We start from the raw sequence: 22,614 nt of genomic DNA on the forward strand, positions 1-22,614 counted from the left end.
CCCCATCTTTGTCTGTTTTCTGCTACCAAACAAACCGATATGCTGTGAACCCGTCATTATGTTGCGGCGCGCAGTGGACAGATCTGTCCACGCACCTAATCGAAATCTTCTTATAAGACGCTGGCTGTCAACCCATAAATCAGAACCTCCTTTACCACCACCACCCAGGTCCAAGCCAGACGACCATGCCGCTGTCAGAAGTCGCTTTGACCGCTTCGTTGAACGCACCCCGCGTTTCCTCCGCCCTACAGTCATTGGCCTGCGACAAGCTCCTGTGTCACATGTTGCAGCATTCATTGTTCTTCATGAACTGACTGCGGTTATACCGTTATTCGGCCTGGCAGGAGCTTTCCATTACTGGCATTGGCTTCCTCCCTACTTTGCTGAAGGAGCTTGGATCTCTGCGAGTGTTGAGAAGTTTGCACGGTACTTCCGGAAGAAAGGCTGGATCAGTGAAAAAGAAGAGATTGAGGTTGAGCAGGAGACGAAGAAGGGCAATGCGGGACGCCTTGAAAATCGAAAAGAAACAGCCTCAAAGTGGTTCAATCGAGGAGAGACCGCCACAAGATGGGTGGTCGAGTTCGCGACAGCGTATGCTTTAGTGAAAGCTTTGCTGCCTTTGCGTCTTCTCGTTAGCGTTTGGGGGTCGCCGTGGTTTGCGCGAATTGCCATCATCCCGGTTGGAAATGCCACAAAATCACTGTTTCGAAGAACCAAGCCATGATGTCGTGCCAGAAGCCCTCTCATTGACATTCGACTAGAAAGCGGATCAAGCAATTGAACACCGTATGCAATCACGCACTATGTCATTTCTCAATTGCGGAAGGTCTATCTCTTCTTGAACTCGCTTGGTATTCATCATCATGGCTGACGTTGTTGTAGGCACCGTATTCAGGTGGCTCCAGACCAAACTCCATCATTTCTCGTAGATCCAGTCATGTTGGGCAGACTTCCAGCTCTGGACTTCCTCAGGCTTGAACCACAATGCAATCTCCTTCTTAGCGCTCTCGACACCATCGGAGCCGTGGCAGACATTGCGACCAACGTCAATGGCGTAGTCACCTCGAATAGTCCCGGGAGCGGAAGCAAGAGGATTGGTGGCACCAAGGATGGCTTGCATCAATGATCAGCATGTCGTGCGTCCTATATGGAGCTTTTGGGGCAACCTACATCGACCAGTCTTGCAAGCATCGCGGCCTTCCCAGACCATGGCGACGATCGGACCACTCAACATGTCTGCAATATTTCTGTCAATGGACTCGCTCGATCAACGCTTGTAGAGATCCTTCCATACATGTGACGAGTCCCTTGAAGAAGGGCTTGCCGGAAAGGTCTTCGTAGTGCTTCTCGAGGTGCTCCTTGGAAGGAGACACCATCTTGATGGCGACCAATTTGTATCTTCACCGCCCTTTAGTCTCAGACTCTCCCTGCACTATAATATCAAGATGGCTTTGCTCACCCGCGCTTCTCGAATCGGCTTATGATATCGCCAACAAGGCCACGCTGGATGGTACTGTCAGCATCGACGGCATTTCAGGAGGAAGGAGGAGGGATTCATACCTGAACGCCATCAGGCTTAACAGCAATGAAGCTGCCCAGAGTGTTAGTATTTCGTTTTTCGCAACAATGGGGGTTTTGAACACTTACGTTTGTTCGTTAGACATGTTGGCGTGCCGTTCAAGGCTATGTAGGCAAAGAAGACTGGTATTTTGGAACGAAGAACTGGCCGAGAGAAAGACACGTTGCGGTCAAGTGAAAAGAGAATTGGGCAAAAATATTTTGTTCAATCAAGTTGGTGGTGGGGAAGGAGCAGGTGACGTTGGGAGGGGCAAGTGAATTATTGAGCTTGCAGCTTGTAGCCCAATGCAGGGGCCCGCTTAGTGAGAGCCTGAGGAACTCTAGGCGAGGCTAGTGAGGCCAGCCATTCCGGGCACATCTTGGGCTGTTTACAGGACACATTTACTTGTTGACACAGTCCCTCACGACAGCCATCAACCCTCTCCAATCTTTGCGAAGCAGGGACCTTTCGCAGGATTCAGTTACAGCTATGGCTCGGTCTTCGAGGAGGATGCCGTCTTGGGCGGTATCCTATTTCTCACTCCTGCTCCTGCTGTTCCTTGCCTCCCCGGCCGGCAAGTACTCCAATGCGCGGTAATTCGGTGCATACACATATGCTAACAGACCACAGTCACGGTCAAACACCACGACTTCAAGCGCTGTGACCAGTCTGGCTTCTGTAAGAGAAACAGGGCTCTTGCGGATTCTATGACAGAGAAGGGCGGCCCTGAATCCTCTCCCTACCAGCTGGATGCGGTCTCGATTAAGTTCAAGGATGGCCGATTGGATGGCTCCGTCATCAAGTCGCTGGTCGGTGGTGACACAGTGAAACTACCCCTGACGATGACCTTCCTTGACCGTGGCAATGTCCGAGTCACCATCGACGAGGAAAAGAGAAGGAAGGGTGAGATTGAGCTGCGACATGGGAGTGTTGCCAGAAAGGAGAGATACAATGAAGCCGGTGCCTGGGCTCTCACTGGAGCCGGTCTCCACCCTCAGACGACGGCTGAAATGAAGAAGGTATCGAAGGATGTTACGGAAGTATCGTGGGGGCCCGGCGGTCACTTCAAGGCCAGCATTCGACATGCCCCCTTTGGCATAGAGTTTTGGTCTGGCGAAGAGAAGAACGTCGTATTCAATGGCCGAGGGTTCTTGAATGTCGAGCATTGGCGGCCAAAGGTTGAACAGCCTGTGGCGGACGACAATAGTACTGAGCCACCGCCCACCGAACCAACGGAAGACGAAAGCACTTGGTGGGACGAGAGTTTCGGGGGCAATACTGACTCCAAGCCTAAGGGACCCGAGAGTGTTGCGATGGACATCACCTTCCCCGGGTATGCGCACGTATATGGTCTCCCGGAACATGCTGGACCTCTATCGTTAAAGGAGACCCGTGGGGGAGATGAGCACTATGACCAGCCATACCGCATGTACAACAGCGACGTTTTTGAATACGAACTCGACTCTCCTATGACTCTATATGGGTCCATACCATTTATGCATGCGCACAAAAAGGGCTCCACTGTTGGTGTCTTCTGGCTAAATGCAGCTGAGACTTGGGTGGATATTATCAAGTCGAAACACGACACAAATCCTCTGACTCTGGGCCTCACTGGTGGAGTCGTTGATACACATACACATTGGATTTCTGAAAGCGGTCTCCTTGACGTGTTTGTCATGCTCGGTCCAACGCCTCAAGACGTTTCCAAATCATACGGGGAACTTACTGGCTATACCGCGATGCCAGCATCATTTGCCATTGCCTACCATCAATGCAGGTGGAATTATGTGAGCGACGAGGACGTTAAGGACGTTGACCGGAAATTCGACAAATTCAATATCCCCTACGATGTCATCTGGCTCGATATTGAATATACGGACGACAAGAAGTATTTTACCTGGGATCCGTTGAACTTTCCAGATCCTATTTCGATGGAGAAGCAGCTTGATGAGACTCAACGCAAGTTAGTCGTCATCATTGACCCACACATCAAAAACAAAGAGGGGTACTTTGTACTGGATGAACTCAAGAGCAAGGGCTTGGCGGTCAAGAATAAGGAGAACAACATTTTCGAAGGGTGGTGCTGGCCGGGAAGCTCTTACTGGATTGATGCATTCAACCCGGCGGGACGGGCGTGGTGGAAATCGCTATTTACGTTCGATCGGTTCAAAGGTACGCAATCGAATGTGTGGCTGTGGAATGACATGAATGAGCCATCCGTCTTCAACGGACCGGAAATCACCATGCCACGGGATAACTTGCACCACGGCAACTGGGAACATCGCGACCTACACAATATCAATGGTATGACCTTCCACAACGCTACCTACCACGCGCTTCTGGAACGCAAAAAGGGAGAGATCCGACGGCCATTCGTACTCACTCGCTCTTTCTACTCGGGCTCACAAAGATCTGCGGCAATGTGGACCGGGGACAACCAGGCAAGCTGGGAACATCTCGCCGCGTCGATCCCCATGATTCTTAATCAAGGCGTTGGTGGATTTCCCTTTGCGGGCGCTGACGTGGGTGGATTCTTCGGCAACCCAAGCAAAGAACTCCAGACAAGGTGGTATCAAGCCGGAGCATTCTATCCATTCATGCGTGGTCATGCACACATTGACACGCGGAGACGCGAGCCATATATGCTAGGGGAGCCATATACAAGTATCATGACCCAAGCACTACGGCTTCGTTATTCACTGCTCCCAGCGTGGTACACAGCTTTCCACGAAGCCGCTACAGACGGGTACCCTATTGTGCGCGCTCAGTATTTCGTGCATCCAACGGATGAGAAAGGTTTCGACATCGACGACCAAATGTATCTCGGTTCCACCGGCTTGTTGGTTAAACCCGTCACCATTGAAGGAGAGGAAAGCGTGGACATCTACCTAGCGGATGATGAGAACTACTACGACTACTTTGACTACACGATCTATGCTGGCGGTTCCAGGACGCACAAGGTCGATGCACCATTGGACAAGATCCCCTTGCTCATGCAAGGTGGCCATATATTCCCTAGGAAAGAGAGACCGAGGAAGAGTTCAGGGTTGATGAAATGGGATCCATACACTCTTGTTGTCGTGTTGGATAAGGAAGGCAAGAAAGCGGAGGGCACGCTATACGTGGATGATGGAGAGACATTTGATTATCAACAGGGGGCGTATATCCACCGCCACTTCTCGATTGCGGGTGGAGTGCTTCGGAGCAGTGATATTGGCACGAAAGGAGCGAAGACCGCTGGATATCTCAAGACGATGAAGGAAGTGAAGATTGAGAAGATTGTCGTGGTCAACGCGCCTGCTGCGTGGTCGTCCGCGGAAGAGATCACTGTGACTGAAGACGGCATCAAGGGGGACAGAAAGGCCGAAATGTTTTATCATCCTGCAGCTGGGAACAAGACAGCTTGGGTGGTGATCAGGAGTCCTGGGATGGGCATTGGCGTGGATTGGAGTATGAAGTTTCCAGAGAGCGCGGACTCTGGGCCAAAGACAGAACTGTAAACGCCTTGTACAACACGGCACACACATAGATGGGATTTATGACTTCGAAGAAATATTTTCAAAAAGGCATGTGCTCCGTCTTCATTCAGCCTCAGTGGTTGAGTCCTAAACCAATGTATATCTACACCTGCATCTGTACCTACGCCTATACCTACATCTACACATTATAGGTATGTATGTAGACTTCGCACTCCGGTGCATCCCTGCCCCGACCCCGATATACTGTACCCGCACCAGTGGCCGTCCCCAACAAGCAGGTAGGTGGTGAGGGAGGTAATTTCTCTCCCATCTTGGCGCAGGCCGTGTGACGCCGGGCCGACCCTCAGGATGTCAGTGCAGAGCACAGCGTTCAGGGTCCATACGAAGAATATAAGCAGGTATGTAATTCATCTCATTCAGCGCGCTCTCGCCGATGGTGATCCGTGCGTAGGTACGGTGTACGGGGTGCTGCAACGCAATAAAGAAGGACCGCGAGGGTGTAGGCTTGGGCATGGGCAAGGAAGTGAGGAGGGAAGGTACCTATAAAGCGCCATATCCACAAGGCTAGGGTCGGAAGTTTGGATTACATCGAATTGCCGACATACCTTGAACGGATCAAAACAGAAGAACAAGGCTTATCTATAAGTACAAGACTGACCCTTCGTGTTGTACAAGCGGAGGGCGGCGCCAGGTTTTTTTCTTTTCCTATCTAAGGTATCCACAAATTGGTAAGAAGGCAGCCAGCCACCACGAATCCGTCGACATCGAATGTCGACGTCGCGTTATACGGCTTTTGTGCCGCCGCCGCCGCCGTCGAGCTCTGCATGCGTCGAAGGCGCGGCCGTTCCGAGCTCGTACCTCCTGTGCGGCGCGTGCGCAGGCATCTCACTGGGATAGACTGAGGCAGTCTCTGATGGATACGGCGCCTGATGATATGGCGGGTCGATCGTTTTCAGCCGTGGTGATCTGGAGCGCCGTCGGAGGAAGTACCAGACTAGCCCGGCAACCAAGATGATGAACACGCACAGCCCGATGCCGATTCCTAGACCTTCTCCTAGCTTACTGTTACTGCCGCTGCTGCTGCTGTGGTCAGAGGCCGAATCTGCGGATAAAGAAGTAGGCGTGGTCGACGCGACCGAAGTGGCTGCGGCGGCGGTCTTGGATGAACCGTCCGATAAAGTCGACGTGCCTGTTGAAGCGGACCCGGGCGGTGAAGTATTGCTGGAGGGAGCAGTGGAGGTAACTGAGGCCAGTGACGGATCGCTGACGTTGAAGTAATGGCTGCTGAAAAAGGTTGTCGTGGATGAGTTGTACATTTGAAAGAAAAAGACGTTCCCCTCGGTCAGGTCGAAGGGTGGGTTTTCCCCAGTCCCCACGGTCCAGTCGAGACTTGTTCCCGTGATGCCAGCTATATTGAACTTGTTAGTATACCTTAGGGATTCGATGCTGGAGTCCAATTACACATCCTTACTCTGCAGGAATTGAGCGTTTGGGTTCCCATTCTGCCAGATCGCCAAGTCGGTGGCCGGGTATGTCGTCTTCCACTGGATAGTGAGCTTAGAGCCTTGGACATAAGTGGGATTTTGCGTAAAGTCGTTGTCAATTCCATTAGTCGGTGGGGTTAGAAAGATATTGTCTTGATCTTGAGCGCTCGCGCTCACGACCAACGCCAACAGTGGTAGAAAGAGCATATTGTTCTTCTGTTCCGGAAAGCTTGATGACAAAGGGTAGCTTTGCAGAAAGAAAAACACACCGATGGCCGAATTCAAGAAGCGTTGGTGCCAGAAATTCGGGTGCCCACAGTGTGTGCGGCTACCACGGGCAGCATATATTTGGGGTTCAAGTTGTTCTGGATAAGTCACTCACCTCTTACATGTTGAGTTTGGGTCTATTTGTTCTGGGGCGAGCAGGGGGGGAGTAAGTCAGTTGCGCTAATGCAACGAGTTGATCTGTTCAATTAGAGCTTTGATCGAATTGTGGTCTTTTGGGAGTTGAAAGGGCACGGCTTGCAGAGCCCCTGGGCCCCAAGACGGACGGGCGGGCGAATGATGCAGAAGAGTAGGTGGGTAATTCGCTCATCCCAGTCGCAGTCCCGCCATCCAAGCATAAACGGCAGCCTGATCTCAAGTTATCTGAGTGTTCGATCGGTTGGAGCAGGCGAGAGTGAATAAAGGGGCCTGAAACGCGGCATGAAGCCTACCGCCCGCTAGGTGTTTACAGTCTCCCCTGCTAGATTGCCAAAGCAGATAATGCATTGGTCGAGTACTGAGTGTATCTTCGGAGACTTTATTTTGGCCCCAGGTACCTCGTACAAGCAACGACTTCGGCGACTTCTCAAAAAACATCTACCATCTTCAGCCCGTGGATAGCGAGGCTTTGGCCCGTTAGTCCAAGGATGCTTTGGCTAAGCTGGTTAGCAAGGATTGACCAGGTGGCTGGCAGGCACGTAAGATGAATATTGCGCTAGAGGTCCGGGTGTCAATATCCGAATTTCCTATACGGGCCAGTTGGACGGCAAGGCTTTGGAGCCGCAGGCCGAGTTTTCAAAACATAGATGTTGTTGCTCGCGACGCCTTCATAGTCCCACCAACCGTAAGCCCATATTCGTTATAGTAAGTATATACCTACTGTAACTGAGCACTTCAGGGTTCGGCATACCAGTGCAACAACGCACTGAGGCCTGTCCAGCAGGTCGGGAATCGAGAACGCGTCTCTGGTAGACGGCATCAAAAACATGGAATACTCTATTAAACTATAAAGAATGGCACTCTGCCAGCACTGTGAACTGTTCAGCACTCCCCCTTAGCCCATCTTGGTTTGACATGTGACTACCGGGTAGACAACTCTCCTTCCTGTTACCTCCCCATACCATCCCAGCTCAGCCACTTTGCCTTGATACACTACTTACCTGTATCTCTTGGACTATGTGGCTAGCAGCTCTCGTGATCTTGGCATCTGCTTCGTCTTGGGCCCAACTCATGCCACTGCCAACCCAACTCTGGGCGGCTTCAATGGGCCTTTCTTTGCGGGCATTGAGTACCGAAACGATCGTCGCGTTGATATCCAAAGCGCCCTCTGGGGATCAAAAGGTCCCCAGTCAGGCACGGTGCATGTGAGACTTGAATCGAAGCCCTGCCCCAGCTGCCGGTCACCGAAGAAGCCAATCAAGTTTTTGGCCCTCTGCCCAGACGAGGCCTCCCAAGCCAAGGACAGGGCTGCTGCCACATTATCTTGTGCCCCTCGATTTCGTTAGGTTTGTTGTGCAGCGTAGTCTCGAAGCGGCTCTTGTCAATATGAAAATGGTTTCGAGGATAGCGTCATCCTTACCGGCTTGAACGGGCTGTTTTCTCGTTTGGCTAGTGAAGAGCAATAGTTGATGATTGTGAGATCTTAACTCTCACATGAAGCGGAAAAAATGGCCCCTGAGAGGTACTCTGTCCTATATTTGGACCAAATCAAGCGCTGACCAGATTCCAGCGGCTAAGCGTCGTCGCCCGGGCGTTTAATCCCCCTGCGCCCTTTCGCTTACTTCCGCAGACGCTAGCGGCTCGTGGAAGTGCTCCCGCTCGACTGGGCTGGCCATGCCCAGGGCGACGCGTTTGATGCAAAGACATGACGAGATGTAAAGACCGATGCCTGAAACGCATTGCAGAAAATCCTGATATCGCTTATCAGTATTTCTCGCTAGCAAGGCCGACCAAGCAAATATAAGAGGACAACTCATTGACCAGCTCGATCACGACACAGTATCCGCGTCGATAGAGAACCTAACCGAGATCACCCATCACTGAGTCCTGCTGGGAAAGACTTGCGTGAGAGACGTGTACGGCAGTCAGATGACTGACGGAAAGGTCACTTCAAAGCGGTGTGCAGGACATTCAAAATCAGAGGGCAGCGCAACAATGTCATTTATTAGGGAGCCGCCCACAGTTCACCCCCAGGGCCGTCCGAACCTTGAGAGTCATCATTGCCTTTTGATCTCATTTTCTCTAACATTGAATTGTCGGTTCTTTCAAGGATAAGTGGTTATCTCGACACGGAATTGTACTCAGCAGTTAATGTATGAGGCCGGGATCCCAGATTCAGAGTCCACCTGAAGCCTCCGCGACGAACTTCCCAGATGGGTTCGGTTGCCAAAAAAAGGTCTGGATATACCACCAGAGGTTACTGACTCGGATGCTCCTCGTATCTAACGTGTGTGATCCGGAAAAAGAAGGGTCAAGTAAACGAGACACCGGCGAGAATGGACCTTCCTGCACTGTCCGAAGTCGCGGAAAGTAGATGTGGCATGAGCGTCTCAACGTCCAGAGTTGAATCTGCTAGGGTAGCACCTTGCGGCATCTCGCTATCTGAATCTAATTCTTCAAGCGTCATCACGGCGGAGTCGGCGCTTTCTTGAGGCTGAGAAAGGTTGAGAGATGTGTACTCGAATGAACTCCTCATGGTGCTTAGATCTACTGCTGCGTCTGAGCCAGGAATGCTTTCATCATCAAGAGAGCGAGGAAGAACAAACAGCGCGATTTCCTCCAAGTGATTACCCACATGCTTCATGAAATCCTCAGGTGTCACCACTAAGTCTTTACCAGGTGGTGATGGGTTGGACTTGCTTAGTGCATTCGCCAATTCATCACAAAAAGGGCACATTGCTGGTGAGATTTGATGAGGCAGGTATCGGTTGGATTGGATGATGGCAGGAAGAAGTGCTCTGGTCACTTTGTCCCCATGCCGAGACGACAAATGTCGTTCGAAATCGTTGCTGGAATAGGCCTACAAATGGCGTCAGTGTCGGAATCATTGCGAGCTTCAGAGCCGCGTCTTTCAACACGTAAAGAAATAATTACCTCAAACATGGGGTTTGCAGGCGTCCGGTGGCAGAAATTACATCTCCATTTATATCTGTGGTTTTGCGTTTCATGTTGAAACCACGAATGACGATCCTCGAAACGCTTCAGCCCACAGGTTTGGAATGTACAGATATAGGGTCTCAGATCGTCCAAGACGTGTTTTCTGACCAAGAAAGATTAGTCCCAAACTCTGAGATGAAGACAAATACTAGTATGCACCTCCATGACTTTTCATTGGAATGCCTTTGGAAACTTCAGCAGTAGTGGCAATGAAAATCTTTTCGCCCTTCTGAAGCTGCTTGAAGCGACATGTTCCGATTGATGTTTGGCATCTTGGTTTCGTTTATTGTCGTGGCATATGATACTTGAGAGCGAGTTTCATTAGCTAACTGGAGAAGTCCAGTCGTATCCTCAATCATGGTAGATGCTGTAGTGGGCGCAAGCTCACTTGGAGCAATTTCCGGGGCCAGCGCGTTGTTGGGCCTAGAAGAGCCTGCTATAAGAGCTTGAGACTTCTCAGTAACACCATGTTCAAGCTTCGTTTCTGAAAGTTTCTGGTGATGTTCCCTTATATACCTAAAATACTGGCGGCGCCAGATATTGGCCTCCTCGAGACGGCTTATGAGCCATTCGTTTTCGTCACCAGTCAGCTTGGAGAATTTCTGTCTGATGTGAGCAGTATTGTATTGGCTACTGAACGCATGTCTAGGAGCCGCCGCAGCTCGAGCATAGCGATCCCTGGTTGTAGAACTCCGAATGATGGTTGACAACCTGAATAGATATGATATATTATCGAACCGAATAGTTCCTCGATCTCCGGCACCGTTGCCTCTATCAAGGGCCCTCCTTCAATCGGATCTCTAGGGCGCTTTTGATGCAAAAAGTCTTCATATTCCGATAAGAAGCTGACTCGATTCTCCCTGCAGCCCGAGGCGATTGAACGCAATGCAGATCCAGTCAACTGACGGAGCATGGCATGTCGCCGGTAGCTCACCGCTTTCGAGCCTTTGCTTATACTGAGTAGTAAGTGACATGATTCGCGATGTCTTTGCAATTTCTCGGCCTGTGCTCTGGCGAGCTGATGAACTGTTGATGCTGAAGGGCTCCGATACTTGAAGTCCATATTATGAATCTGTCCCTGGCATCCCAAATTTCCAAGTATGTTACACCGTCCATCTCCTGTCCGCTTAGTCCTCTCAGGGCGTCGCACATCGAAGAAAATTGGACGAGACAAGCCTCAGCTTCTTCAACGATGGGGGATGCACTCTGCGCCATCGACAACAGCTCTTTAGGAGAGGGCGTCAGTGCAGGGAGCCCAACGTAACATTACGGGTGGCAGCGAGAGCCTACCAATTGTCACTGATAACATATACTTTGGGAGGCGAGGAAGTTCTCAGTGTACAATATGTTCCTTCCCACGACGTCTGCGAAAGGAGGAAGCGACCAAGCGACCAAGCGACAAAGCAACCAGACCTCATGAGTTGGGAAGTCGTTACTGCCGAAACTAGAAGACGAGTCGGCGCGAGCCTTCCTAGCGACATCAAAGTGCCAAGGAAAGCCTCACCAGCCGCAGAGCCTCATCAGCACGGCTCGGAAACAGCTGGGTTGTAAACGACTTCGATCCTTAAACTTCACCTTCCGGCATACCATTTATTGATGCCCGACAAGGGACAGGATGAGTGGGATAGAATTCGTGGGTCTTGCTTTGGGTGCCTTTCCTATTCTAATTAGTGCTCTTGAACACTTTCGAGACTCGGCAGCAATCCTCCGCAATTGGTGGCGTTGTAAGAGTGAATTTAACAATTTCAAGCACCAACGAATACTAGCACCAGTGCCTGAAACAAAATCTTGAACTAAATTTGCTTCCATTAGTGGTTGACGATGACGTGCGCCTACGAGCTTTGATTGCTCATCTTGAAGGCCCTCGGTAGCAGGATCAAGGTCTGGAAGCAAAACTAAAACAGCGTCTCCAGGAAAATTACCGTCTGTACATGGACGCCGTCAAAGTAATGAACGAAGTGATGGGGGGTTGAAGACAAAAGTTTCGAATGGGCACTCATCTGGAGACTATGAGATGCGTCGTTTCATCTTCGGCATTGACAAAGCGCCTCGTGACGATCTGCTTCGCAAGGTGGAGAGATACAACACAATATTACGAGACGTTCTGGAAACAAGCAATAAAATCACGCAGATCAGAAAACGAATTGCGCTTCCCCAAGCCCAGAGGTCCTTGCTTAGCTTCTGGAAACATGCCAGCGCCATTTACGGTCTCCTGCAAGGAGCCTGGAAGCAGAACTGCTGTCGATCACATCATGCCGACCTCTGGCTCGAAAATTGGAAATGCCCAGACGTTGCGTTCACTGTGTTGTTCCGTGCTGGTGACAATGAGGGCGGACCAAATATTGCATTCTGGCTTTGGCAAACGGCTTGTATCAAACTCTTCAAGGCTCGCGACAATGACGCAGGAAACATGCTCAGGCTTCTGACACCAGAGAGAACGATACAAGAAAATCCTCAGCCCACATTCCAAAGCCAGCTACCCTCTGCCCCGAAGGAGCAGTCTAGCTTGAAAGGACAGCTCAAGCAGCTTTTCAGACCCAAGTCAAGGTAGACGGTACATCCTGTTTTCCCCCCTTCTTTCTTTTGATTTTTTGGTCTAATTACACCAATGCTTTCATTGTAATAGGAAGGAAGCTGCCTGCCCTGTTGCCGCACCCTCACAGACGTCCCCCACGAGAACACCTATAGTTGCATCGAGCCGTCTATGATCACCGATCTCTGCAAAACCTTTGCCACAATTTCCCCCACCGGCGGTCTTTCCGAAATACGGGAGAACGATGACAATCAATACGCTCTCGTTCCTCCCGAAGTGCCTCATCCGGATGCTGATACCCGAAAAATGGTGAATTTGTGGACCTTACTGAATAAGACCTCGACCATAGTCCTCACTCGCCGAGATCGGCTCTCAATTGCAATTTCGCTGGCATCGTCACACTTGCAGCTACATTGGACACCGTGGCTCAGAAGCTTGTGGAGCAAAACGGACATCGAATTCCTTGTGGATCCACAGGACGAGAACCGCGTTCTGACCGATAAACCATACCTCTCGCGTGACTTTTACCAGTCCTCAAGCTTCGATCCCCAGACCTGCAAGTGGTGATTTTGGCTTCTGCGCCCTTGGGATCATCCTTTTCGAATTGAAGTTCTACATGCCAATCGAGCATTATGGCCCGAGGAAGGCTCTGGAATCTGCATATCCCGCGACCAATCGACTCACGGCACAGATCTGGGATCATTCAATCGCCACGGGGTGGTGTAACGATCTGATGGACGATGTTGGTCCAGAATATTGTTCTGCCGTTCGTTGGTGCCTCGAAAGGGCGTTTTCCGGGCGAGACCGATGGCGGGAAAGCTTTATCGAGGAAGTAATTCAGCCGTTGGAAAATTGCTATGGTCATTTGGCAGGAATACAATATTGATACTTCCCAATTCGCCTATGACTTGACATCTGGTATGGTTCCGCGGGAGAAAGACATATAAGCGATACTATTCTGCAACGAGGGTTTCAGTTGTAACTAGGGAAGCCGTCTCTGGGGCACGGTAGCTGTGCTGCTTAGTTTGTGAATTGTATCGTGTGTCCCTGATCCTAACTGTTAGCTCTTTGTAAATTCGTGAAACGGACCATTGAGAATAACGGATCCATGCGAGGAGACTCCTAAACGGACACCTGTTGGAGCAAGAATGCATAAGGCTTAATCTAGTGAGAGAGCTCTAGTGAGAGAGCTCTAGTGAGAGAGCTTTAGTGAGAGAGCGATACAAAGTTGATTAAGAGCGGACGACAAAAAGGTCGAGAACGATGGCATGCCAAGGCGCCTTTTGTAAAAGTCAAAGGCAGTATGCTGACACTAAACCGGTTTCGGTAGACCCTGACCAGGCATCGACGGGCTTGGCATCCGAAGTGTATTTCTCCTATTGAGTCCCACGTGACCACGGAGGGCAGCGAGAACGGATCACCATCTGGCTGTTCCACCAATCGGCCCTCACGATTCCACCAGCGCTTTACTTGTTCCTGGATATTATGTGCGCAATTTCAGGATCTCTCGGATGAGTCCATCACCAATTGATTGCAGAATCTCCTCTTACGGTGAACCCTGGGGCTGACTGTACCAGTTCCCTCATTCTTATCCCCTTGACAAAAATGTCTTGTTGAAGGTGTGTATGTCCGATCGCGAGCAACTCGGTCCGCTCCTTTGAACTCGGGACTTCTTTCGCTGAGTGGGAGACGATGGCGGTTGATGTAGGAGACCACTCTTTCTCCTTGCTTGCCTGGCTAGACATCGACAAGATGTGGGGTCTAGTCCAGTTGCTTGTGGATTACCTGGCGCCCATATTGTGAGTTTGGCGGAACGCGGATACATGAGATGTTCCAAACTGATTGATGACCGTGGAACAGTTTAGTCTTGTCGCCCATAACATCTTACGCCGACCAGATCGCATCGATACACCGGAAAAAGTCCTGCGATGGATTCTCCCTCGATATCCCCCTTATCATGCTGCTTGCATCGATACTCAAGTATGCGCTACGTCCTTCCTCTCTTGCTTCCACGGCTTAAATGCAGTCGACATGATTGCGATATCGAAAAGAATTGGGCTGATAATATTGCGTGTGGGAACAGGGTCTTCTACTGGTTTGGCGCCTACTACGACAAGTCGCTCCTCGCGCAGGCCTCCCTCATGATAGTCGTCCAACTCATCCTCTTAAAGGTCGCGCTGGATAACCGCGCCCCATCGGGCGGGAGCGAAAAAGGCGGAGTACAGCATACACCGTTCCATGGGTATACACATAACAGCCCCGGGAATAAGGGGATTTTATGGGATTTTTTGATGGAGGGAAGGAGACCCTTTGGGTTTTGGCAGTGGAATGGGACCAAGCCGTATGATCTTACCTTTTGCCCTCCTCTTCAACCAAGCAACCTGCTTAGTTCCCTGCTTCGCCCTCCCGTCTGCTGGTATGCTAACAGAGGACAACGGGAATCAGGTACTTCGTCTTCCTCGCGTACTTTACCACCACCCTCCTCTTTATCCACGTTTTCCTGCCCATCCTCGCCCGGACTCCCTTCTACATCACCTTCCTCGGCTACGTCGGACTCGCCGTCGAAGCCATCCTCCCCATCCCTCAAATCCTCAAGAATCACCGTGCCCGGTCTTGCAAAGGGTTTCGCCTCTCAGTCATCATCAACTGGCTAGCGGGTGACGCTATGAAAATGAGTTATTTCTTTCTGAGCAAGGAGTATGTACCCTGGCCTTTCCGTCTTTGCGGAATCTTCCAGGCTTGCTGTGATGTTTACTTGGGGTTGCAATTCTTGATGTACGGGCAGGGGCCGGCTGGCATGAGAGAGGAGGTCGCGATGGCGAATGTAGGAGCAGGGTCAATGGGGAAGGCTGGATTCCCTGGGTGAACATGGTATCTTTGAAACGTAGGGAAGAGGAAAGATGTCATAATGGGTTGATCTGAATACCGGCGGTCACTAATAGAGGGATTTCTCCTTTGAGCATGCCGAGGCGAGCAAGCACAGAGTTTGTGATTTGGGGACTTTGACATCGCAGAGAGGGGGAGATTAAAAAGAACTAGACCATTCTTGTAGATCTTTGGAAAGATGGACGTGGGAATACCTAGATTGATACTTTGCACGATGGGGACTGGGGATGACTAGCTAACCAAAACACCCTAAGACCCTGGATGCCCACACCAACATCCCAACATCACATCTCGGTCGTGCAAACCCCGGTAATTTATGACGTCGTCCCAGAAAGAGGCAGATGAGGGAGAAGGAGAGATCAGGCCACGACCCAAACCATCGGGAAGAAATGGAGACGGAATGGAACGTAGCCTTGTCGAAAGCAAATCAGATTCTGCCGTGTCGATGCTACGTGGGGGTTGTGTGTCTTGTTAATAAGAGTGGGGGGGCTTTGGGAACCGCATCCCACGAGTGCCGCACAGTGAGTGAGAGAGTGTGTTTCCATAAGCCTCAACGTTCAGCCCCTTGCCTCAGCCTTGTGCCGCGTCAAGGGCGTCGTTCGCCCTCCCCTCTCCTACTGGGTATGTCTGAGTGGACATGCCACAGTACCCAGTAGGTACAGTGCAGTACGGTACAGTATTCGTACCGAGTATACCTAGCTCGCTAGGTAGTAGCACCCATGTGTCTACTTGGCATGTGGCTAGGTATCTTGCCATGTACCGATATCCCGTCGGGACAATACAAGTACGTCAAAATCAGGGTCTGTCTCGCTCGAGTAAGTAGCTTACCCGCTCATATCGCTAGCTGGATGTGCAGTCCCTTGCGCGCTTTGGGGACGAAAGGACCGAAGCCCTGCTAGAGGCTGATTGAATATGTGGCCCTGACTGCTCGCCTCGGGCTTGTTGACTTCGTTGCAGTCGCAGCGCTACGATTTTACTAGCAGGTGGTTTTTTGGATGCAAATAGGGTTTCGGTCTTCGTGGTGGCCCCTGATGGCCCTACGCTATCTCGTCACACCCTCACCTCCCTCCTTAGCTCCTCTCGCGCAGGGCCTGATGCAAGTGCAAAGATCGTCGCTGATAGTTCAACGTCCCCTGGCTTAAGCACAAATGGATGGACAAGTTATGCAGTCCCCAGCGCATTCGTTGCGTAGTGGAGACGTGGTGGCTCGCACTCGATAGAGAGGTTCCGGTTGATCATTTTGCCAGGCAATCGGCAGTCACCCTGTTCGATGAGAGGCTGCACGCCACGAATGTCCAAGCCTCATGTGGCTCGTGGCCTTGGTCAACCCTAGTCTTTGCCCTGGTCTACATTGCGTGGACTCTCAGCTACCATTCAGCTACCCCCACCGCAGCGTCCATTGCTCTCTCAATTATACCAAGTAGGTCCTTGGTGTGTGCTCAAGCCACGCAAGCATTCTGGGGAAAGGGTCCAATGGGCGCTTGCGCAATGCAAGCGCTATTCCTTGTTTTCAACTTGACTGTAGCCCTGATTTGGCTGCATCTTACGACTGTCGTGAGACAATAGAAGGCCACAACTCTGCGGCCGCTGATGTTCAGGTGAGAATATTTTGAGCCTCTTGGATGCACCTCGGGTCACTCGAGACAGGCAGACGTGAAAAAGAACAGGAAATGGAAAGAGGTCTGCCAGAATATCATCTCCAGCGAGCTCGCTTCTTCCCAACGATTCACGAGGGAAGCGACCATCACCACCAGCCACTGCCACACTCAACCAAATCTTGCGCCATTACCACCGCACCGAGTCCTCGCATCTCGTCACGATTTTCGCTATATAACTTGTCTCGTCAGACAAGATTGTCCGTCGTCTCTGGCAGAAATCCCACAACAGGACATCCCACACTAAGCAATGGTCTGCCACATCCGCTTCCACCGACGAACACATCAAAGACATATCCGGACTTTCATCTGGATGTTCTACAACCTGATCGTGCCTCCACACTCGCCCAGGACGTGAGGGAAAAGGAAAGAGCAGGGAGAGACAATGACAAATAAGGCATTCGGCATCCGAAATGCAACAGATTAGCAAGCGACACTTCCGCTCGACAGCGAATGCTTCCAACTGAAGGACAATGACTTCCAATACTTTCAGATGCCAACTAGGAACTCAACAGGACAGTATCCGACTCCACTCAGACAACGTCCACTTATGCCATTTTTCGGAAGATGAGTTCTCCGATACGAGACAACATACGAAGCCGTGACAATTCGATGTTGGATATTCAATCCGTCTGAGCCCGTAAACTTGAGACGTGGCGTTTGGGGTCGCCTTTGGGGTCAAGGAGTCGGTGGAAATCCCTCGAGACCTCTATTCGCCATATCAGCCCAAGAACGGCAACGGCTATAAGACATCGATTTGGCGATAACCAATTCAAGAGTCTTGGAGCCTGACTAAAGGCCGGAGCCTCGCAAGAAGAAGGACAAAATGTCAACATTGCTGGTTGGTGATGCCCTGCAGAACGAGGAGCGCGAGTGAGCAAGCTGACAGACATCCAGGAAAGGATATCGCTCGAAGCGAGGGCCAAGCTTTTGATTTGAAGGAGTCGATGGATGATGTCGGTTGCTACACAGTGCAAAGAGCAACTGAGACTTGGGATCTGCCCGAGACAAGAAACGTGAACAGTTGCCACAGCCCAGGTTACTATGAATCTATCTTGCTTCAGGAAGTTCTTCGCTGGTCCTCAAACTCTGGTGACCATTTGGGGATTCCCAGTTCCCGGCTGTATCCGCGATCTTGGAGACTATCTGTCCTTGATCTTCCCTGGCGACGGAAGTCCGGCCAGGTTGGGCGGAGGATGTTGGGTGACATTATCTGATTGTCACATGCTTGGTCGAGGACTGGGTATCAAGTACGCCGGTTAGTTCGTAACGGACACCATGAATACCTCGACGGGAGTAGTTGTTGGTGGAAAGGGGAGACCGAGATACGTACCTACAGTACGTGATGGAAGTCCAGTGAATGGAAGATTGAAATTGAGGGGCGTGTGGAAGATTTGAGGGGGGGCCGCCAGCGGCATGACGTCGGTGCTTGTTTGGACTTGGACCAAGATAGTTAGGGGTCCGCCGTGAACAATTAGGTTTGGGTTCCCCTTCACGAATAGCAAGCCTAGCAAGCCTAGACAACTCTCGGGGACATGGTGGTGCCCGGCAGAACGTTACTCCAGGCGTGGGAAGACCAAAAAGAGCCACCCACCGGCGTCCCTTCAGGCTCCTACCCAGTAGGCCCCTCAGGCCCCTCAGAGACAGTGACAAACTGCCCCCCAGCGATACGTTGTCCACGCTGACTTCGACCTTCTCACCATCCCAACGCCATGGCCTCTGGGCAACCCACTGTACTGGGTACGAAGCAATTGCGTTTTTGCCTTTGCTTTTGCTTTTGCTGTCGCCTCTGCGTCTCCTACTGTTCCTGCATCGCTCACTTTCCGGCACGCTTTCTTCCATCAGGCTTAGGTTGGTTGGGAAACTTCCATCTTCAATTCCCCTTGTTGCGCACTCTCAGCCTGGCCTCCACCCCACCGACCACCCATCTTCCCCGTGAGTCAGCGCTGATATTAGCGGACATGGTCTCTCTGGCGTCTCTCCTGGACCTCCTACACCACCAGCACCTCTAGGTCAGTTGCCTTTCCCAGGGGCTTGCGTGGTCCTTTCTGATGGCGCCGGATCAGCCTTCACCTCCTTCAGTTCAGATTGGCTCGCGGCACCGCATTCCTCTTCGTCTCTGCTCCATCTCAACTTCTTATGCGCCCTTTTTGGCCCTGTTCGCCTCGTCCAACCGTTCCTTGCACAGACCGCCACCTACTCTCTGCTCCCACTCTCTCCCACCGCCTCCTATCAAGAGCCATCTCCTCCATCTCCATCGTGTCTCACAACCACCCTCAACCCCTACGACTTATGACGCAACGGATCTCGTCTTTCTCTCCCTGAGCAAAACCTTCCTCCCCCCAGCAGACGAACCAATCGTACGCCGCCACAGCCCCGCCCGACCGATATCCGCGTGTTCAATCCTCCAGAAGAAACGCCCATATCGGAGCGTAAGCTCGCGCCCTGATCAGCGCCCGCCGCCCCGAGAAAGCCACGCATCTGCTGTTACCATCTGCGTCCGAACTATTGCCCGGACATGATCCCTGGGTTGTGATCCAATTCCTCCTCGTGTATATACCAAGACTTGTTTTCAACCCAAATTCTCGGTGACATAAGGGACGGAACAAACTTCACACGGGTGTGCGGAAATTGCGTCTCATCACATCGTTCAGCGCAAGAACGGCATCCTGATACACCATCTGGAACGGAGTACTTGAGTCAAGGCTCTATATCAACCACCAATATCCCGGCTCATCAATCCACTTCGCGTCTTCTATCTACCAACCAAGGACCCCTTCCCAAACCTGCCTCGGATACAAGAGACCGAGAAACTCATCAGCAGCGCCACAAACTACTAGATCTGTTAACAAACCCAACAAACAACGTACCAGACAGGTACACGGAGAGCTGCCGAGACATCATTGGCAATCCTCCTGGCTGGCTTGTTACGGAATTTCAGATCTTGTATATATCAACGTGATCCAAGAAGAACTCCTGCGGACTTAGTATCGGGGCATCGTCCCCCAGACTGCAGCTGCGTTCCACGCCGGTCCAATTCGTGTCTCTCGGCGACGCACACACTTAGTCAGGCATTCCCTTCTTTACGAAAAAGCAACAGCCCACCCTACCATTCGTCCATACGGTTACGCAATTCGACCATTACAAAGGTTATTCACCTGACTCCGCTTTGCTCCGACTTTGTCCAACGAAACTTCTCTTGCCTTGAGATTACCATAATCAACCCCATCAGCGAAGGCCAACAGAACCCGACTCCATCACAGAAAAACCCTGAACCAACGTCTTGCACTTCGACATCATCTTTAAGTCTGTTAAAAGCCCACGGTCTCGTCAATCACCATCCATCCAGCACTCCAAAGTTGTGTGTACCGAACATCATTCTTCTCTCACTATAATCGACATGCCCACTCGGATAAGTGGTGCCTGCAACGGGTGCCGTACAAAGAAACAAAAGGTGCGTAATCCATCACGGCTCCAGCCTCATATTCAACCGTTGAGATCCAGACCTACCTCTGCCTCTACTGTAAAAGGTAGCATAAGGTCAGGGATTATCATCTTGAAACACCATCATATCCGAAAACGTATGCTAACATGGTTTGTGTTGACAGTGCAGCGGTGATCGGTGAGTGCCGACCTTCATTTTCTTCCACCAAGTGGGATCAGGAAGCATTTCTACGGACAGGGAGGACGACACCTCCTTTTTATACCCAGGAATCCAATTGAAAAGTTCCTTCTTACCCCAGGATCTTATCTCCAGTCCGTTGTTCGCGGGGACATCTTTGTTGGCTAAATCGTTTTGGCACAATGATTTTTGAAGCCAGGGTCTAGCTCTGATACCACCTCCACCAATTGTCTATCAGTCTGACCATGTCGACCAACCAAACAAAACATTCCACATGGGCGCGCGACTGGAGAATCGGCTCTTTGTTTATGTACTTCACTTTGCGCAGTCATCAGACGATGCTTTGAGGGTAAGGGAACTGACTGTGTGCCCTTTGACAGGTCCGGCTGCTCACAATGCCATGCTGCAGGCATTCAGTGTACATGGCCTGAACAAAGAAAAAGGTAAGCGCAGCCCAGCCTAGCCTAGTCCCTTGTCTTCTCTTGCAAGCACCTTTCCACAGCTCTCATTTCAGCTCACCGCATGGTACTAACGCTTCGTCTTAGAGGTCCAGCTAAGGGCTATATTGAAGGCCTCGAGCATCGTCTTCATGAAGCCGAATCGCTTCTTCTTGCCCTTCTGCCCATCATCTCAACTGAACAACTAAAATGTGCCACCGATTCTCTCAGTTCAAGTCCCTCAACAACTAACCTCAACATCCTGGGCCTGAAAACCCGTGATTCACCGTCTCCTGGGCCCCACCCTTTGAGGAGTAGTCCCCCTGTCTTAAACAAGAAGACAGGGATTGAATACTGGGAATCGTTCCCTCTTGATACCGTCGAAAACATCCGCAAATGGCAGGAAGACTGCGCGTTACATTCCGGCACCAATGGACAAAACCAGCCCTCTTTCCGAAATTCCATGGACGAAAGTCACTCGCATACCCCCCTCCACGCTTTGAATGCGGCGAGCCACTCACGTCCTGGGTCGGTTGATCTCTCTCGCCATGGCCACGGCCATTCTCAGTCCGGTCCTTTCCGTTCTATGAGCCACGACACATACCGCAGTGGCGCGAGCACTCCGGTCAACGTACCTCAACATTCTCTCTCGCAGCCAACCATCCCCACAACCTCAAGCACCCAGCAACAACAAACAGGTCCCAGCCAAACATCGACGCCCAATTGGCAATCACTGTCATTTTTGTCCAACAACAGCTCGCCCAACAACCATACCTCAAGTCCGAACGTCAATGGCGTGGGTGTTGGTGCGGAAGCCCTACTGCTGCAGAGTTTCGCCGATTCAAGCTGGGCGCAGGCGCAGACCTTGAATAATGGCCTGGGCATGACCGGTATGGGCACTGCGATGGGCGTGGAGAGTGGACCGATGGAGGTCGATACAGGCTTTTTCACGAATGATATGCAGAGGCGGTTGTTCTGGTAAACCACGTTGGATTTGTGAAACCAACAGGATGGCGCATTTGGGAGAGTCCTTCGACATATGGTCTTCATTAGATGGGGTTGGAGAACGGCGTTCGGGGCCAAAAGATCAACGACATGAGTGGATGACTGTTTCAGCTAACCCAAAAGAACCGTTGGATCGGTTACAACACACTTCGGCTCGGCGGTGCCGAGCTGTATTGAAATTGAAGCCTCGTGAAATCGAGAAGGAAGCATACTAGGTACCTAGGGTCGGTCAGTCGGTTGGTGTTGGGACCTAGATTACCTCCCTGGAGGTTTTGTACGGGTATGGCAATCGCAGTGTGTTTATCTTGTATGTTGCGGAAACGATCGATACCCACTACAATGAGGAAATAACAAACCATTCAATCTCTCCAGACGAACAGCCTAGAGCGGTCATTATTCTCGTTCGCAATCCGCTCCAAGGTCGACCAATGCGTCCCACTGGATGTGAAGATATCACGAGACGCTGTATCAGGACGCATTGGGACGCATAATGACGAGCCCGTTAGTAGCATGCCGGTAGAAATCGCCCTGGTAC

The 22,614-nt window shown here is 51.3% G+C and overlaps 8 protein-coding genes across 8 annotated transcripts; 5 read left to right on the plus strand and 3 right to left on the minus strand.

Moving 5' to 3' along the window:
* Positions 1 to 58: 58 nt before the first annotated feature.
* Z519_06636 (uncharacterized protein) lies at positions 59 to 724 on the plus strand (the record flags this gene model as incomplete). The annotated part of the gene is made up of 1 exon (XM_016764374.1): positions 59 to 724. The coding sequence occupies one exon, from the start codon at positions 59 to 61 to the stop codon at positions 722 to 724; it is 666 nt and encodes a 221-aa protein (XP_016619456.1).
* A 192-nt stretch (positions 725 to 916) lies between these two features.
* Z519_06637 (nucleoside diphosphate kinase) lies at positions 917 to 1,664 on the minus strand (the record flags this gene model as incomplete). Its single annotated transcript, XM_016764375.1, has 6 exons — positions 917 to 1,113; positions 1,171 to 1,236; positions 1,295 to 1,398; positions 1,460 to 1,503; positions 1,561 to 1,591; positions 1,648 to 1,664. 6 exons carry the CDS (start codon positions 1,662 to 1,664, stop codon positions 917 to 919), a joined length of 459 nt encoding a protein of 152 aa, XP_016619457.1.
* Positions 1,665 to 2,265: 601 nt separating this feature from the next.
* On the plus strand, positions 2,266 to 5,058 carry Z519_06638 (uncharacterized protein; the record flags this gene model as incomplete). The annotated part of the gene is made up of 1 exon (XM_016764376.1): positions 2,266 to 5,058. One exon carries the CDS (start codon positions 2,266 to 2,268, stop codon positions 5,056 to 5,058), a length of 2,793 nt encoding a protein of 930 aa, XP_016619458.1.
* A 761-nt stretch (positions 5,059 to 5,819) lies between these two features.
* Positions 5,820 to 6,728, minus strand: Z519_06639 (uncharacterized protein; the record flags this gene model as incomplete). The annotated part of the gene is made up of 2 exons (XM_016764377.1): positions 5,820 to 6,445; positions 6,509 to 6,728. The coding sequence occupies 2 exons, from the start codon at positions 6,726 to 6,728 to the stop codon at positions 5,820 to 5,822; spliced, it is 846 nt and encodes a 281-aa protein (XP_016619459.1).
* A 2,527-nt stretch (positions 6,729 to 9,255) lies between these two features.
* Positions 9,256 to 9,952, minus strand: Z519_06640 (uncharacterized protein; the record flags this gene model as incomplete). Its single annotated transcript, XM_016764378.1, has 2 exons — positions 9,256 to 9,804; positions 9,920 to 9,952. The coding sequence occupies 2 exons, from the start codon at positions 9,950 to 9,952 to the stop codon at positions 9,256 to 9,258; spliced, it is 582 nt and encodes a 193-aa protein (XP_016619460.1).
* A 2,003-nt stretch (positions 9,953 to 11,955) lies between these two features.
* On the plus strand, positions 11,956 to 13,041 carry Z519_06641 (uncharacterized protein; the record flags this gene model as incomplete). The annotated part of the gene is made up of 2 exons (XM_016764379.1): positions 11,956 to 12,488; positions 12,630 to 13,041. The coding sequence occupies 2 exons, from the start codon at positions 11,956 to 11,958 to the stop codon at positions 13,039 to 13,041; spliced, it is 945 nt and encodes a 314-aa protein (XP_016619461.1).
* Positions 13,042 to 14,226: 1,185 nt separating this feature from the next.
* Positions 14,227 to 15,340, plus strand: Z519_06642 (uncharacterized protein; the record flags this gene model as incomplete). Its single annotated transcript, XM_016764380.1, has 4 exons — positions 14,227 to 14,273; positions 14,335 to 14,454; positions 14,558 to 14,815; positions 14,920 to 15,340. 4 exons carry the CDS (start codon positions 14,227 to 14,229, stop codon positions 15,338 to 15,340), a joined length of 846 nt encoding a protein of 281 aa, XP_016619462.1.
* A 5,819-nt stretch (positions 15,341 to 21,159) lies between these two features.
* Positions 21,160 to 22,056, plus strand: Z519_06643 (uncharacterized protein; the record flags this gene model as incomplete). Its single annotated transcript, XM_016764381.1, has 1 exon — positions 21,160 to 22,056. The coding sequence occupies one exon, from the start codon at positions 21,160 to 21,162 to the stop codon at positions 22,054 to 22,056; it is 897 nt and encodes a 298-aa protein (XP_016619463.1).
* Between the last annotated feature and the right edge of the window lie 558 nt (positions 22,057 to 22,614).

Source organism: Cladophialophora bantiana (genome assembly GCF_000835475.1).
Source record: "Cladophialophora bantiana CBS 173.52 unplaced genomic scaffold supercont1.9, whole genome shotgun sequence".
In the NCBI taxonomy this organism is placed as follows: Eukaryota; Fungi; Ascomycota; class Eurotiomycetes; order Chaetothyriales; family Herpotrichiellaceae; genus Cladophialophora; species Cladophialophora bantiana.